Raw genomic sequence first — 17,610 nt, forward strand, 5'->3', positions numbered from 1 at the left:
GACAGATTGATTTGAAAGAAAATTATTGAAAGGAAGTTATTAATGATGTAAGTTTTTCAGGTAGTACTATCATAATATCCTGTACAACCCTTGAGGGTAGATGTCAGGAATTTGATGATGATGATAAAATCACCATGATTAAAGTACCTCCTTGTATCTATCAGATTTATCTGTCTATGCAGTTTTGTCCTCTTTAGATGTTCCTGGTCTATAACAATACTCAATTGTGGCTTTTATCTAGTTAACCTTTATCTCACAGCAACTAGCCTGAAATCTATTGCCTGTATTACACATGCTACCATCATCATAATCATTGGAGATTTCTACTGTGGTTGGATTTAACTTCTCTGAAATCATTAGCAGTGCAGTATTCTTAATTCTTCCCATCATCTGCTCTCTTGGAATACACTGAACTCACCATTCAGTTCCAGTAATGATATCCTCTTCTGCTACCCAGATCTTGCTAATACCAATAATTTTTGGTATTAGCAAGATCTGGTATTTTTGGTATTTTTGGTCCCAATGCCTCTGGCATTAACCACCTTACCAGACATTATGGATCAAATATGCATCCTGATACGCTTCGTATCCATCATATATTTCAATGTAATATGAACGGTATTACAATTTTAATATGCGCTTCGCATCTATGATAACCTTAACGTCTATAGAGGTCTTGGCCGGTAGCGTGGTTAATCCATTTTTTAAGTGTTCTGGTAATAGAAAATTGGAGTTGATTCCTCAACCAAATTCTTTGGTATATTTCTGTAGTTTTTACTGTTCATTCTTGATCAAAGAGACCTGCTATTCCCACAGTTATCTAATTTACTGTCATTCTCTCTCTCTATCACATCATTATTATTATTATTATTATTATTCAGGCCTCCATGGAGTCAAGAGCTTCATCATGGGAAGACCTTCCTGTGAACACGTTATCAGGCAATGCATTCCACGGCTCAACCAGCCCCATGCAAAGAAACCATTCCTCACCCTCTTGTCACAGCTTCCTTTCATAACTTCCAGGGATGGCCCCTTGTCATCACTCCTTCCTGCTATTCCACCAAGTGAAAGAACTGCACACTTGATGGAACTGTAACTGCCTCTCAACAGTTTAAAAGTCTCGATCATATCTCCTCTCCTTCTCCTATCCACCAAACTCTGCAGTCCACATTCCCTCAGCGATCATCATAACTAACATTGTACAATCCTGAAACCATCTTTGTTATCTGCCTCTGTACCCTTTCCACAGTTAATTTATCCTTTTCAAATCCTGGGGATCAAATCTGAGAACAATAGTCTAAGTGTGGTCTGATCAGAGTCTCATACAACAGAATGATAACTCTTATCTCTGCAGGTCAGCATCTTTCTCAGTATTGCAGCAATCATCTGGGTTACCTTCACCACCTTTGCAATATGCTCCCTGCATTTCAGTTTTCTATCAAACAATACCCCCAGATCTCTTGTCTCCACTATTCCTACAGTCCAACTTCTCCAATTGACTATGCAGCCTCCCATCGATGTATCCCAAACTTCAAGACTTTACTTTTTGCTGCTTTAAACTGACACCCCCAATTCATTTGCCCATCTGTCCAGTTTGAATTATTCAAATCCTTTTGCAGGGCTGCCACATCTGGACTATTACTAATAATGCTGCCCAGCTTCACATCATCTGCAAACAACTACTGTAAATATCTACTTGCAATCCACTGACGATGTCATTGATATAAAGGTTAAACAATACAGGTCCTAGTACTGAGCACTGTGGGACCCACTTTTATCCTTCTGCCTCATGTGTGTTGAGGCTTAAGTGCTGTGAAGAATTCATGTTAGGGGTTTAATGGAATATTAACAGCACTGAGAAAGGATTAAAACTAATTTTATTACTTCCAATATTTCGTTTCCGTCACAGAGACATCTTCGGGGATTACAAAAACTTTTTGGAACAACATACACACAAATACAATACAAAGTGAAACTAAAGTCCTATCTAGGTGGTGCGCTCTCTATGGGCATTTGCAGGTGGCCTTGGATGTAAAGAGGGATCTCTGATAATTAAAGTTTCCCAAATTTTGGGAAGTTTAATGCAACCGTATTTGTTTAAATTAGGTTGATTCCTGAGTGCAGATGGAGATTCAAAGAATAGTCTTTCTTTTTTGAATTTACTATGGTGGAGAATGGTAGTTTTTTTCCAGGAGATTCTGTGGGATGTATCCAAAACATATACTCCATATACTCCAGGCACTGAAAGAGGAGGGAGCTGGTCTTTAGTGGAGCGGATAAGGGTAGCAAGTTTACGGTGGGGCTTAAAAGCTGTATGGAGGTTGTACTTTTTTCAGTGCCTGGTGTATATAGAGTACCTTGTTCCTGTAAACTTGCCTACTTCGGACAAACAGGCAGGTCAGCATCCATCCGTTAGAAGAACACAGTTCTTACATCTGCAAACACGATTATGGTCAGTCTGGTGTTGCAGACCATGTTTTGGATACATCCCACAGAATCTCCTGGGGGAAAAAACTACCATGCTCCACCATAGTAAATTCAAAAAAGAAAGACTATTCTTTGAATCTGCACTCAGGAATCAACGTAATTTAAACAAATATGGTTGCATTAAACTTCCCAAAATTTTGGAAACTTTAATTATCAGAGATCCCTCTTTACATCCCAGGCCACCTGCAAATGCCCGTAAAGAGCGCACCACCTAGATAGGACTTTAGTTTCACTTTGTATTGTATTTGTGTGTATGTTGTTCCAAAAAGTTTTTGTAATCCCCGAAGATGTCTCTGTGACAGAGATGAAATATTGGAAGTTTTAATCCTTTCTCAGTGCTGTTAATATTCCATTAAACCTGTAACATGAATCCTTCTGTCTCCTTGATACTGCCCCACCATACACAACTTTCTGACACCCAAACCCATGTGCTGCAACTTAAATATCAGCTTATCGTGTGGCACCCTATCAAATGCCTTTGCAAAATCCAAACAAATGGCAGTATATGCCTTTCCCTCATGAATTGTTCTTGTCATTTTATTATAAAAGGCAATCATATTACTAAAGCAAGAGCACCCCTTAACAAATCCATGTTGATTCTCACAGATAGCATTACCTTCATCTGCCCAATGCTGTATATATAGTCCGTCACTAATTTCTCCAAGATCGTAACAACTACTGATGACACACAAACTGGCCTATAATTCAACACTTCCAATCTGCTACCACTCTTATGCAATGCCACTATCTTACCTTCCTTCCATTCCCTGGGTACCTTTCCTGCAGCCAGACTTTGATTGAAAAGCCAGGTCAACAGAGCTGTTATTTCTTTAGCACATTCTCTCAAAACCCATGGTGAAATACCATCCCGTCCCCCACAGCTTTACTGACATCCGGAGCACTCAGTATTTGGAACACACCCTCCTCTTGCATCTCTAAACCTCGAACCTGCCTTATCCCTGTAGTATTAAAACCTATTTCTCCAGGATGAAGTACTCCAATAAAATGTTCACTGAACAATTCCACTAAGTCCTCTGCATCAGTCACTCTATTCCCATTTTTATCACACAATGTCATTTTTCTACAATCATTTCTCCTCCTACTGGCCACATAAGTAAAAAATTCCGAAGGATTTTCTTTGGTTCTTAATGACAATCTCTTCCCATATTCCAGTTTTGCATTCCTCATTCCTCACCATACTAGTCACTCTCCTGGCCTGAGTCTTATATTCTTCCAGCATCTGCTGTCCATCCCTCTCCTTTTATCTCTTCCATGACTTCCTTTTCACCTGCAGTTCCTATTTGATATTGTTTGTCATCCACTTTACACCAAATTGTGTCCTCTTCTTCACTCATGGTATACGGCTTGCTATTGATGCTAACAAATATTCCTTCACAATTTCTCAAGCATTATTGATATCTCAGCCTTCCAATTCCACCTTCCATGGAACTGCCCGAAGTTGATATTTAAGACTGTTATAATCACCCGCCTTATAATTCTACGTATGTTCCCTTCTCTTTGATACTCCTTCATGTCTATTCATCTTCCAAGTCAAATCCATATGGTCACTCTCTCCAGCTTGGGGAAAAGATGTCATCTCAGTTATAATGAGCTCTTCTGATGCTGTGACCAAATCCAAAACTCTTGAACCTCTTATTCCCTGTATTACATGTTGCCTAAGATATTTGTCTCTTAAGAATTCTAGAAATTACATATCCTTATTACTACATGCATTTCCCTATTTCCAATTAATACTGCTGTAGTTAAAATTTCCCATAACAGTCATTCTTCTTGCACTTGCCAAGCTTAACTGCCTAAACATCTCCTGCTCCTCATCTGCTGTGCTCCTTGGCTTGTAGCAACACCACACTAAATATCTTGTCTTGCCCAACTCTACCTCACACGATATACTTTCAAAATTAGTAGTGTCATTGCCTTCCAAAGCCTCCACTCTTAGAGGATATACGTCATCACTTATCATAAGCAGTACTCCACCACTGCATTTTCCCTTCCTATCATGCCAAAAATTGCTGTACCCTGCTATTTCTATTCCCGTTATAACATATCATCCATCAGCTACGTCTCAGAGATCCCAATAATCTTGAGCCTGGCTGATGCTATCAGCACCACCAATTCCTCTCCTTTATTCTGGATACTCCAGGCATTAGTATAAAGCATAAAATGTCACTGCTTCTATACCTATCATTATCCTCTCCAGACCCCCAGTGGACTCAGTGTTATTTGATGTTGTCCCCTTCCCCCAAGAGACCACCCATGCTACCATCCACCCTGGGAATTCTAGGTTCTCTGCATTGACACATGGACTAGTTCAGGAAACAGCAATCTCTCCAGATGCCTATGTCCTTCCTCATTCAAATGCAAGCGGTCTCTTGGATATAGTTCCTTTCTGTCGTCAAATATCCTCCAAGAATCCATATATTCCAATCCTCTATTTTGACACATTCTGGCTATTATGCTATTCATTATTACTGCTCTTCTACTCAGCTCGTCACTGTCATACCTGGGCAACACACACAATCTTTCTTCTCTGCATTTTCTTTTGTATAACCTCAAGCAAGAATCCCAGATCTCTCACCATCTGATTTACATTGCCTCTCAAGTCATTTGTGCCCACCATCACAATCATGTCATCCACCCTTTCACCCTGCATAATTGCCATAACCACTCTCTTTTGTTCTTCCAGGTAAACACTCCTCTGGCATCCTATCTCGCACACCATGGATCATCGAGACTCCACTCATGGATCCCAGCTCTTTCCACTCTGTTCCTTGATTTCTCACCTGCGTCCCTCACTCACTCTCTCTCTCTCTCTCTCTCTCTCTCTCCCCTTTAACTCTTTCACTCTGTGTTTTCTTACTTACCTGCTGTCCTGGCATCACTCTATCCCTGGTTCCAGCACTCCCTCACATTCTTCTAATTCTCTCTCTGACTGTTTGTATTCTCTCCTCTTCTATCTTTCCCATACCTCTCTCTCTCTCTCTCTCTCTCATTCCCTCTCTTCTACTGCTCCTATTCTCTCCCCTTATATCATTCCCATACTTCTCTCTCATTCCCTTTCTTCTACTGCTCCTATTCTCTCCTGTTCTATCATTCCGATCACAATCATGTCATCCACCCTTTCACCCCATTTAATTGCCATAGCCACACTCTCTATCTTTCCTCCAGGCAAACACTCCTCTGGCAACTTATCTCACACACCATGGGTCATAGAGTCTCCATACATCACAGCTCTTACCACTCTGTTCCTTGATTGCTTCCCTGCATCCCTCACTTATACTGCTGTAGTTAAAATCTCCCATAACAATCATTCTTCTTGCACTTGCCAAGCTCAACTACTCAAACATCTCCTGCTCCCCACCCTCTGTGCTCCTTGGCTTGTAGCAATACCCTACTAAATATCATGTCTTGCCCATCTCCACCTCACACCATATACTTTCAAAACCATTACCATCACTGCCTTCCAAAGCCTCCATTATTAGAGGACATAAGTTATCACTTATCATAAGCAGTACTCCACCTTCTTGTATAAGACCCAACAGGTATAAGATCCAAGACACTTTCTTGGGTCTTATACCTGTTGTAGAGACAACAGCGGAGGTTTTATTTAATAAAATTTCAGTAGTGTTAGCTTCATATAATCAAACTCTTAAGAACTGTATTGGGTTTGCTAGTGATGGTGCTGCTGCTGTGGTTGGAAGTAACAATTCCCTGTGGACTAGGATTAGAAATGAAAATCTGAACTGTATTCAAATGAAGTGCATTTGCTACTCTCTGGCAATTTGTACACAGCATTCATTTTCAAAGCTGCCATCCAATGTTGGATTCATTTTGATTGAAATTCCTTCGTGGTTTTCAAATAGCAATATGAGAAGAAAAGATTTTAAGGCTCTTTTTAAAGTGATGAATTCATCAGTTGAAGATGACCAAGAACGAGATGCACCCTTCCATTTATGAAATTGTCCAAGACAAGGTGGTTAGTGAGAGGTAAAGTCTTCAATAATATACTGCTAAATTGGTAAGAATTAATTGCCTACTTCACCTGCTGTGAACAATCTGGAGGTCAGGATACAAGGTATAAGGCATGGTTGATAAAAGAGATGTTACAAGATAGGATGAATTATTTTTACTTTGTATTTGCTATTCCCATTGTTAAAGAGTTTGAAAGGCTTAATGTTTTGTTCCAGCAAACCTATGCTGATCCTTACGATCTTGCCAAAGAACTGTGCACATACACAGAGATAGTCTTTATCAAAGGCTGTGCAATGAAGATGGAACATGCAAAATAGTAGAAAATGTAGACTTTGGAATTAAATTTGGTCAAGAAATTAGGACGTACTTGATCAGCTTTAGCACTTCTCCTAATATGGAAACAAGAAAATAATAAAATAAAGTCTGTGAAATTTAGGTGCCAAGCCATGCTTCAAGAATCGTTGAATCAAGTGAACAAGCGGCTCCCTGAGTCAGCTGATATATTTAAAGGTCTGTCACTTTTAAATCCTACTGTTATTCTAAGCCAAACAGAAAAGGGAAAATTTTCTGATCTGCCATTTTTCTACCTAATAAACGATGTTGATGTAGTTGAAGACCAATACAGAAAAATTAGCCTTGTTGCGTGGAATGAAGAAGAAAACTTCAAACAAGATGAAATCCCTAAGGAAGCTTTAGAATTTTGGCAACGAGTATCCAAACACAATAATTTTAAAGAACTGTCGAATTATGCCCTAACATGCCTTATCGTGCCAGCAAGTAACACAATAGTTGAATGAATTTTTTCTTATGTAATATCTATCAAAACTAAACCCAGAAATAGGATGCAAATTAAACTGCTGGATTCAATTGTAAGAATCCGTTCATTCTTAAGTGATAACAATATGTGCTGCCAAAACTTTAAATGTACTCCCGAAATGCTACAAATGCACAACAGCAAAACTCTTTACGACTCGACTACAGAAAAAGAAGAACAAGATATTCAATATCTTGAGGAAGTGCTGTCAAATTAACAGCTGAGTTTCACTGTAAGTATTTTAAGTTTAATTAAAAGTATTTTTGATGATATGTAATCGAATATATAGGCATAATTTATGCACACTTAATTGTTGGTATGTTAATTCACACAATTCAATCATTTTATATCTTTGGCCATATTTTTGGCCTAATACTTTTCCAAAGTGGCCATTTTTGGCCATATTTTCTTTAAATTTTGGCCATAAGCTGTTGTGTTCATCTGGCAACCCTGACTCCACCACTGCATTTTACTTTCCTATCCTGCCAAAAGATGCTGTACCCTGCTACTTCTATTCCTGTTATTACATCATCATCCGTCAACCACGTCTCGCAGATTACAATAATCTTTGGCAGAATACTCTCTCTCTCACTCCTACTCTGATTCAACTTGCATTCATCTTTTCCATTCGCCTAATCTCATCTTTCATACTTCTTATCTCATTCCCGAGACATTCCACCATCTCTTTCAGGTCATCTATCTCTCTCTCTCTCTCTCTGCAAGTTAGCCACTCTAACTCACCATTCATCCTCCCAATCATAACCATCTCTGAAAACGTCACAATCGTTCAAGCCTTCTACACTCCCCATTTTTTATTCACACTCTTATTTTTTCATTCATATTTTGTTTGTTATTCTCACCTATCACTACTCATCTCTCGAAAATATCCCACTCCAGATGCAACGAGGTCTGATATCATAACGTCTAACTCACTCCCATTGCCTACATTTTATGCATATACACAATCACCCTTCTCTCCTCCATCACATATCCATCTGCTGGGATGCATACATGCCGCAAGTCTCACATGCCACAAAATCCTTTATTGATGTTATGCAAAATGGAGTACTTGGTGATACGCCATTTGTAATTGGAGCAGCGGCAGCCGCCATCATTCAAATTGTGCTGAGGAACTACTACAACTAAAAGCTAAATACTATGTTATATGCTCTATTTTAAGCTAATTTACTTACTCGATGCTATAAGTATAAACTATATTTAAATATACTAAATAACGAAAAGTTATCTTCTCTTCCACTGCAGATGTGTATGACTTTGATCTCACTTTCTCGGTAACTCAAAAATAACACAATATTAAAATTAAGGGGATAAAAATCCCTTGTTGTTTTACAGCCAGTAAGCAAAACTCTAAGATCGAGGACTACGATCTATGAGTTTCATGCCGAAGAACTATCGGCGAATCCAAGCGTAAGTGACCACTTGGTAGTACAACACAAAGGCAACTTGAAGCAAAGGTGGAGCAAGTTCCCTCACTATACTTGATATTTTCTCATAATGTAAAAACACAGCTCCTAGAAGATGTAATACTGTCATTACATTATGAGGAGAAGTCATTACCCAGACCGGTTTCAACCTTTTTTGAGGTCTCATCAGTGAGTAGGTAGACCTGATGATATCAAAGTTTATGTGAAAAGAACTTACATATCTTCACTATACAAATGCCATAAAGGTGTGCCTATATATTATAACTAAGATGAAAAGCCAAACGGCTATTTTTTCTGGCGACCTTAATTAAAATTAAGGAGATAAAAATCCCTTGTTGTTTTACAGCCAGTAAGCTGTAAAACAACAAGATTCGCCAATAGTTCTTCGGCATGAAACTTATAGATCGTAGTCCTCAATCTTAGAGTTTCGCTTACTGGCTTTAAAACCACAAGGGATTTTTATCCCCTTAATTTTAATTAAGGTCGCCAGAAAAAATAGCCATTTGGCTTTTCATCTTAGTTATAATATATAGGCACACCTTTATGGCATTCGTATAGTGAAAGTATGTAAGTTCTTTTCACTTAAACTTTGATATCATCCAGGTCTACCTACTCACTGATGAGTTCCAGTTCACGATCCAGTTTGTGAGGAGTGCCCGATCCAGCGAATCTGAAAGAAAGCTGCATGTTCCAGTCCTGCTGCCAGAAGCTTCCAGCCTTGGTGAGAAATTTTTTTTTCTTTTCTTTTTTTGCCTTGTGCCTGCTTGTAGTCTTCCGCCTCTACATAGTGTAGCAGAACACTTGGCCCTGGTTTAAAGGTTTATCCACTTTTCCAGGATTCATAGCGAGATATTTTTCTCTCTTCCAAATGACTTCATTTCTGCCGCGAGTGAAGACCCTCGGTATAGAGGCAGGCGTCAACGTACCGAAGAGGACTTTAGCGAGAGCTCTCGCCGATATAGTAGGAGCACAAAAGATACTTGGTTTTACCCCTTATGGAACAGGTAGATACCAGGTAGTTGTGAAAGATATAGAAACCAGGAATAAGTTAATGGCAGGTGTAGAATGTGAAGGGAAAATGATCTATCCCTTCGTAGTAGGAAGTCTACTGAAGACACTACGAACAGAAAGGTTCCCTGTAGAATATCTCGAGGAAGGGAGTGAGATAATAAAAAAGGTTTTCTCAAAATGGGGAGACATACGGGACGTCAAAATCACCAACGATGCTGACTACCCCGACTGGAAGACTGGCGAGGTGACCTTCCTTAAGGAGATGAAGGCCGAGGTCCCAAACTTTGTATTTCTAGGCTCTGCCAGGGTAGTAGTCACCTACCCTGGTGTAAGAAAGCAATGTTTTCGGTGCGGATCACTCAAACACCTAGGTGCAAACTGCCCCAAGAACAAATGCAGGAACTGCATGGCGGCAGGACATGCCCTAGCCCAGTGTAAGGCACCTTGCCTGAAATGTGGAAATACAACCCACAAGGTAGACATTTGTCCCAACAGGACACAAGCAGAACGAATAGGAGGTGCTATATCACCAACCCCAGCAACCACTCCAGTAAATAAACCTGAACCCGAAAAAAAGGATGACATTCTAGTTATAGGCAAAACAGCAGAGGAGCCTAAATCAACAGAGCCGGAAGACTCTCCAGTCATTCAACCACCAGCTATCGTGACAGTAACAACAGGAAATCAAGCCGCCACCACGAAAAACTCAGAATGGAAAATAAAGAAAAAAAAAGAAACATAACGCAAGGAAAACTCACATCGAGATGGAAGAGTCCACAGAAGTAGAAGAAATGGAAGCCAGCAACAACACAGAAAAAAGACCAATCAGCCCTGAAGAAGGAGAAACGAAGAGAACAAAACCACATAACAGATGCCCAGAAGAAGTATCTGACTCTGAGGAAGAGGAAGAAAGGGAGATCAGAATAGAAAACCAAGAAGAGACTGAGGAATCAAGAAAAGGCAATATTACCTCAGCCGAGGAATCGGAGGAAGAATCCATTCCCGCCGTGGACGCCCAAAGGGTTCTAATGCATTTAATCCTCGAAGACTCCGAGGTAATCCTCCAAAGGGCAATAGACAAAATAGGAGCACCTATACTCCTCCTCCTCACAGGTCCTGAGACCATAAGTTTCGAATGGGGAGACCTCTATATAGAAAGGTTAAGTGAACTAAACCCAGCACAGCTAAAAGGAATCCCTGAACTAAATGAAGAAATGGAAAGGAGGCTGTATAAAGCTCTTCACCAAATAATAAATGGCCGGAAAAAAACAGTAGCTTCTCAAATCTTACAGAAAAATACAACAAAAAAAGAGTTAAGGGCAAACTAAAAACTTGTCCTCCTTTCAGGACCAACTAAATACTTAATTCTATTGTACAACTTATTGGTTCTCTAGTTCACTAAGGAGGGGGTAGACCTGAGAACCCGGGCTGCGAAGGCTTATGTCGAGGTGGTGCAGCTCCTTGTGGGCTGTATCACTCGGGCCGGGTTCTTCCCCCAACTCTCGGTTCTCTGGTTGATAAAGTCCACCTCAATACGGATCCCGCTATTGCAGTTTTTTTTTTTTTCTTTTTCAGTTGTAAGGCATAGATTTAAGAATAATCTAGTTCCAAATTTTAACAAACATTTTTCTTTTTTTAGGGGTTACGAGATGACATCTCCAGACACCTGGATTAATGTAATCTAAAGTTATCTTTTTCGTATAAAGTGAAGTGTAAATTTTGAGTTTTTTTTTTAGAACAGGTGTAAGGAGATTATGCTTTACAGACCTTTTAGCCACAACCTCTGGGTTACACAGCTAAACAGGTTGACTGAGGCCTCTTTTTTCCTCCTACTATCCTACTCTACCTTTCTTTAACTTCCCCTATTACTACCTGCTGACACTCAGCAATCTTTATACTCCAAATGCTGATATTGAAAGACATGAACTCCCATTCTACCTACTCACTGATGAGACCTCAAAAAAGGTTGAAACTGGTCTGGTAAGTGACCTCTCCTCATAATGTAATGACAGTATTACATCTCCTAGGAGCTGTGTTTTATACATTATGAGAAAATATCAAGGATAGTGAGGGATCTTGCTCCACCTTTGCTTCGAGTTGCCTTGGTGTTGTACTAGAAAGTGGTCACTTACGCTTGAATTCGCCGATAGTTCTTCGGCATGAAACTCATAGATCGTAGTCCTCGATCTTAGAGTTTTGCTTACTGGCTGTAAAAGAACAAGGGATTTTTATCCCCTTAATTTTAATTAAGGTCGCCAGAAAAAATAGCCATTTGGCTTTTCATAACACATTATTATTATTATTATTATTATTTCGGGCAACTCCAGGGAGTCAACAGACTCATCGAGGGAGGCCCTAACATCATGTCAAGAACAACTATTCGACATTCACACAGTATCAATCATACCTCGCCTTGAACTCATTCACGGTCATAGCACCCACAACAAACTCTGGCAGCTTATTCCACTCATTTACCACTCTCCAAGTAAAAAACCTAGCTCTAACACCCTTGTTAACCATATTCTTGCCCAGCTTCCATGTATGGCCCCCTAGTTCTCCCACCACCAATCCTATTCTCAAAAATATCTTCTGGATTGATCTTATAGAAACCCTTCAGTAATTTGAATGTCTCAATCATATCACCCCTTTTCTGCCTATCAACCAATTTTTGCAACCCACAAATCTTCAATCTGTTCTCATAAGGTTCATTCCACAGACCTGCCACCATCTTGGTCACTCGTCTCTGGATCCTCTCCACCTCCTCCCCACCCTGGCACTCATATCTGGGCACAATAGTCCAGATGGGGTCTTATCAGGGCTCAATATAGAGGAACAATAACTTGTTTGTCTCTGCTGGTTAAAGTATTTTTCAGTAACAAAGTGATTTGATGAGCTGATTTAGCCACTTTTGTGATGTGCTCCCTAAAGTTCAACTCTCTATCCACCAACACTCCCAAATCCCTGGCCTCATCAATCTCCTGGAGCACTGTTCCACCAATGTGATATACTGCTGCTAATCTTTTCACTCCAAAATGCATAACCTTACACTTTGCCACATTAAATTGACATCCATTTTCCATAGCCAAGTCCTTCAAACTATCCAAATCATCCTGCAAAATTTTGACATCCTGTGCACTCACTATTGCTCTACCCAACTTTGCATCATCAGCAAACAAGTGAACACTTCCTCTCATATCCTTTCCTATATCGTTAATGAACAAATTGAAAAGTAGTGGTCCAAGAACAGAACCCTGTGGCACACCACTAGTCACAAGCTGTCTTTTGGACTCCACTCCTGAATAAACCACTCTCTGGTATCTTTCCATCAACCATCCTCCTATCCATCCCCATCTGCTCCAGTTTACTGATTAGAGTTCCATGTGGTATCCTGTCAAAGGCCTTGGCAAGGTCCAGTAGAATCATTATAAACCCATTACCCTTAACCAGTTCAGCCATCACTGTGTTATAAAACGTGAGCAAGTTACTGAGGCATGATCTACCCTTCACAAAACCATGTTGCCCCCATACAGTATCCTATTTTCGTCTATCCAATCCTGTATTCTTCTCTTGACTAGTTTCTCCAAGATCTTGACAACGATTCCTGATATGCTAATTGGTCGGTAATTTACAACAGTAGTCTTGGAACCTCCTTCATGCAGTGGAACTATTTTCTCCTCTTTCCACCCCCTTGGGACTAATCCAGACCCGAGACTCAGATTAAACAAAATGGTCAAGGGTACTGACAATTCTTTAGCCGCTTCACGTATGACACGAGCTGGTATACCATCCAATCCCACATATGTATTGACATTGAGGTTTTGCAATAGACTACTCACCTCCACCTCATTCACCACAATTCCCATATAATCTATTGGTTCATTCATTTCTGCAATGTCACCCCCCCCGGATGATATACTCTTGCAAAGTGCTCGCTCCGTAATTCAACTATATCAACTGATTCGGTTACCTCCCTACCATCGGCATTCTTTAAAATCATTCTGCCATATACATTTTTTCTTTTACTTGCAACATATCGAAAAAACTGTTTAGGATTCTCTTTAGCTTGCATGGCCAATGTTCTTTCGTAATCCTTTTTTGCTTTTCTTACCACACTTGTTACCCTTCTGGCCTGTGCTTTATACCATTCATGTGCCTGTCGGTCATCTTTCTCCTTAAATTCCCTCCATAGTTGTTTCTTTTTTTGCAGCTCAAGCTTAATGGTGTTATTCATCCATTTAACTCCTACTTGATTTATTAATCGGACTCTAGGTATACAGTCAGCCTGGTATCTAGGTATACTTCATGCAAACACTTTTTAACCGCCTCGCAGTTGTACATGCCACATTGCACTGTACCAATCAATCTCCTAAGCTTGTCATACTTACCAGCCCGATAATTTCACATGTACCCTGTCTTAATTGTAAATTCCACACCTTTAAGCCAACTCCCAAGTCAAGACCCCATGATCACTCTCACCAATTGGTGGCAGCATGGTCACATTCATTACAGCCAAATTCTCAGATGCAATTACCAGGTCATGCACTCTCTGACCCCTAGTATTTTCAATTACATGCTGATAAACAACAACTAAATTCGAAAAGCAGCATCACTCAATAACACTTGTATTACTGAGAAAAATGTAGCACAATTCTTGGCAAAAGTCAAACTATACACCCTTAAAAATTAATTTTTTTTTTAAATTTTTTAGTTTATTTTACCACAGCTGAAATCCACTGCGACTCTCTTAATGCATGCTTTCATGCTACTCAGAGACATATAATTTTCAGACTGTTCACTTTTTTCTTGCATAATTTCTCCAAATACTTAACTGCATATCCATCCTGAAAGAACACATGATGATTTAGGTTAATTTTGATGGAGCTTTTAACCATCAGAATTACACCACATATTTGAAATACTGCATACTATTTCTTTCACATTCATTTCATTGAATAATCAATTGCAGTCACTGCTCTTTGTCATAATAAGATAGATACTGTGGCAATCATTAAGACTTTATTTGACTTCATTAGAAAGACTTTATGAAAACATGTTATTAATGATAATAATGATGCAAATGTTAGGAATATCGATCCATTTAATCCCATTAAAATTAAGACTTACTAATGGAAATATATCACTGAAATTAAAAGTACTTTTGTTTCGAGTTAATAATGTAACTACAGAACCTTTACCTTTCCTTCGGATAATACCATAATGCGATCACAATGCATTATGCTGCTAAGTTTATGTGCTATTATGAACACTGTGCAGTATTCAAAGACTTCTTGAATGGTTTTGTGAATTAATAACTCTGTCTTTCTGTCAACAGCTGCAGTGGCTTCATCTAGAAAATATATCTAGGTAAAGAAAAGAAGAGTAATTTAAACTTAAGTAAGAATCAAAGAAATTGAAAAATTAAAAGATCAGTAATATAAGTAATCTTTTATGTTTTTGAAAATTACTAGCAATAAGTTAATTTCTTTTTTCAAACTTTCATCATAACAATGAAGATTAATGTGTAAGAATAAATAATCCAAGTGAGGTCTTATGAAGGCCTTGTAAAGAGGCAAAATGACATCCTTATCTTTACATGTGCAGTGTTCTCACCAGAAATTTTTACCAGCCAGGTGGAATGAAGCATTAGCCAGGCATACAAAAATTTTGAATGAGTTAAGAAAGACCCTTTTTCATAACAAATTAAAATAGTAATTTTATTAGAAATTACTTCAAACAAGGATAATATTTTATATAGTAATTATAACAAACAAGACTAGGATTTTTCTTATTTTCTCATTAAGTAGTGAAAAACCTTGTAATGCTCACAGCTTAAAATTCTATACATTAATTCTTCTCTTCTTCTTATAAGCCATAAGAAAATCTGTTGGATCTGGTCCCTCCAGTGAAATCAGCATCAGATTATTTAATATTCTGACTGATGTGATTCCTCATAAAGGTTTTTATACTTTTTAATGCAAAGAAACCCATTTCACATTCAGCTGTGCTCACAGGTATGGCCAGTCCAACAGCAGCTAGTTTTGCTAAATTTGGAAAAGACTCTCTGAGCTCAGATGTTGTTGCTAATTTCAGCAGTATTTGTCTTGGATCTAGATTTTTGTATCACTGTCCATTAATAATTTTTGATGCAGCTGCCCATTCTAGTTTAGTACTTTCATAGTTTAAAATTGCAGGACTTCCATTTCTAGAATAATAATCAAAAAGAATCTCAGAAGCCTCACGATGATCATGACTTTTTTTGCATTGAAAAGTCTTGAAAAGCAGGAAATGGTTGGCATATCTGGAAATCTTGCTTCTAGGTGTTTAATAACTGTGCCTATGTATTTATCATATATTGTAGTCTTAAACGTAATAACATTAGTTAAATAACAAAACCTGTGGTGAATTCATCACTAAAAAACACATGTACTAACCACAGTAATGACTATTTAATTCGTAAATATTTCATCCCAAGTATCTTGGGACACAATCAGTACAGTAGTTCAAACAATACTAGGAATAAATAGTCAATTATGAATTAAATAGTCATTACTGTGGTTAGTACGTGTGTTTTTTAGTAATAAAATTAGAATCTGAATAATCAATGTGAAGGTCTGATCATTCACCTGAAAGATGCTGATGAAGATTTTGAAAATGACTGCCAGGAGTGTCTCTCAATTCCATGATGGATAGTTTTCCGGCTTCTAAGACTGGCTCTATTTTGGTTAAGTCAACATGTTGCCTTTGGCATGATCTAGACAAGTTAGATAAATGCGGTAACACATCTGAAAGCATCATTAGTGAAGCTACGAAATTGTATGTTCTGATATATTTACTTAAACCTTCAGCTGTAATATCATTTCGTTCGTGGCCTCTCTTTCAAATGCAGCTATAACACTCACCATGCATTCTCTTAGAGACTGTATTGCAGAATCATGAGACAGCCATCTAGTGTCACTAGCCATTTTAAGTTTAATCTGAGGACTGTTCAGTATATTTTGGATTTGGGTTAAACCAGCCATCCTGACTCAGGAATTTTGGAAGAAGAAAAACAATTGCCTTAAGATATCATTAAACATGACTAAATAAGGCACTTCAGCAGCTGTTTGACCACTAGCAAGAGCAGGTCGGTGATTTACACAATGACAGTTGACCATGAGTCCATCTGTTTTATCTTTGAGCAGTTTTGCAACTCCCATTTGCTTTCTAATCATGACAGCTGCTCCATCAGATCCTAGGCTCACCAGATCACAAGTTTTTAAACCTAGACTGTCAAGGGGTTCAATTGCTTTGTTAGTTATAGTCTCAGCTTTGCCATCAATGATATTGCAAGTTGATACAAAACTAACCCTGACCTCTTTTCTAAGTTGACAAACATATTTAATGTACACAATCAGCTGTTTTAAAATTGAGATGTCTGTAGTTTCATCACACAAAACACTGAAATAATCTGCAGAATGTATATTTTTCAGTATTTGAGATCTAATTTCCGATGCTAAAATATCAATGAACTCTTGTATTATTCTTTCTGAGGTATAATGTGCATTTTTACTAATGTTAAGATGTTCTAAGTAGGAACAGCCCATAAGCCTTGCAATGCTCAAGCAATTTTTCAAATAATGTAGTAACTCATTTTTCTCTAAACAATATATAGATCTTAAAGCTCCCAGAAAAGCATCTCTCTGCAAGTTATTCAAAATTGAAATTGATTTTTCAATTTACCCTATTCCAGTTTCTTCTAGTATATGTTTTTCAATTATATATGAACAAGAATCAGTGTGTAACTTGCTTTGTTCATGGTCAACCAAGCGTCTTGTGCATGGCATAGTTACCCAAGTCAGTTCCTTGTTTGTGGGTTGTCTCTTT

At 38.6% G+C, this 17,610-nt stretch overlaps 1 protein-coding gene across 4 annotated transcripts in view; it reads right to left on the minus strand.

Annotated features, from left to right (window-relative positions):
• LOC150102874 (ATP-binding cassette sub-family C member 5-like) overlaps window positions 1-17,610 on the minus strand; it is a 1,133,802-nt gene that overhangs the window by 73,334 nt on the left and 1,042,858 nt on the right. For all 4 annotated transcript variants that reach the window (XM_090397917.1, XM_090397915.1, XM_090397916.1 and 1 more), the window contains one exon: window positions 14,943-15,107. In XM_090397917.1, the coding sequence (XP_090254043.1) occupies window positions 14,943-15,107 (165 nt within the window). The remainder of the gene's footprint in view (window positions 1-14,942; window positions 15,108-17,610) is intronic.

This window comes from Typopeltis vanoorti, chromosome 9 (genome assembly GCF_054136105.1).
Source record: "Typopeltis vanoorti isolate ZY-2024b chromosome 9, IOZ_Tvanoo_1.0, whole genome shotgun sequence".
NCBI lineage: Eukaryota > Metazoa > Arthropoda > Arachnida > Uropygi > Thelyphonidae > Typopeltis > Typopeltis vanoorti.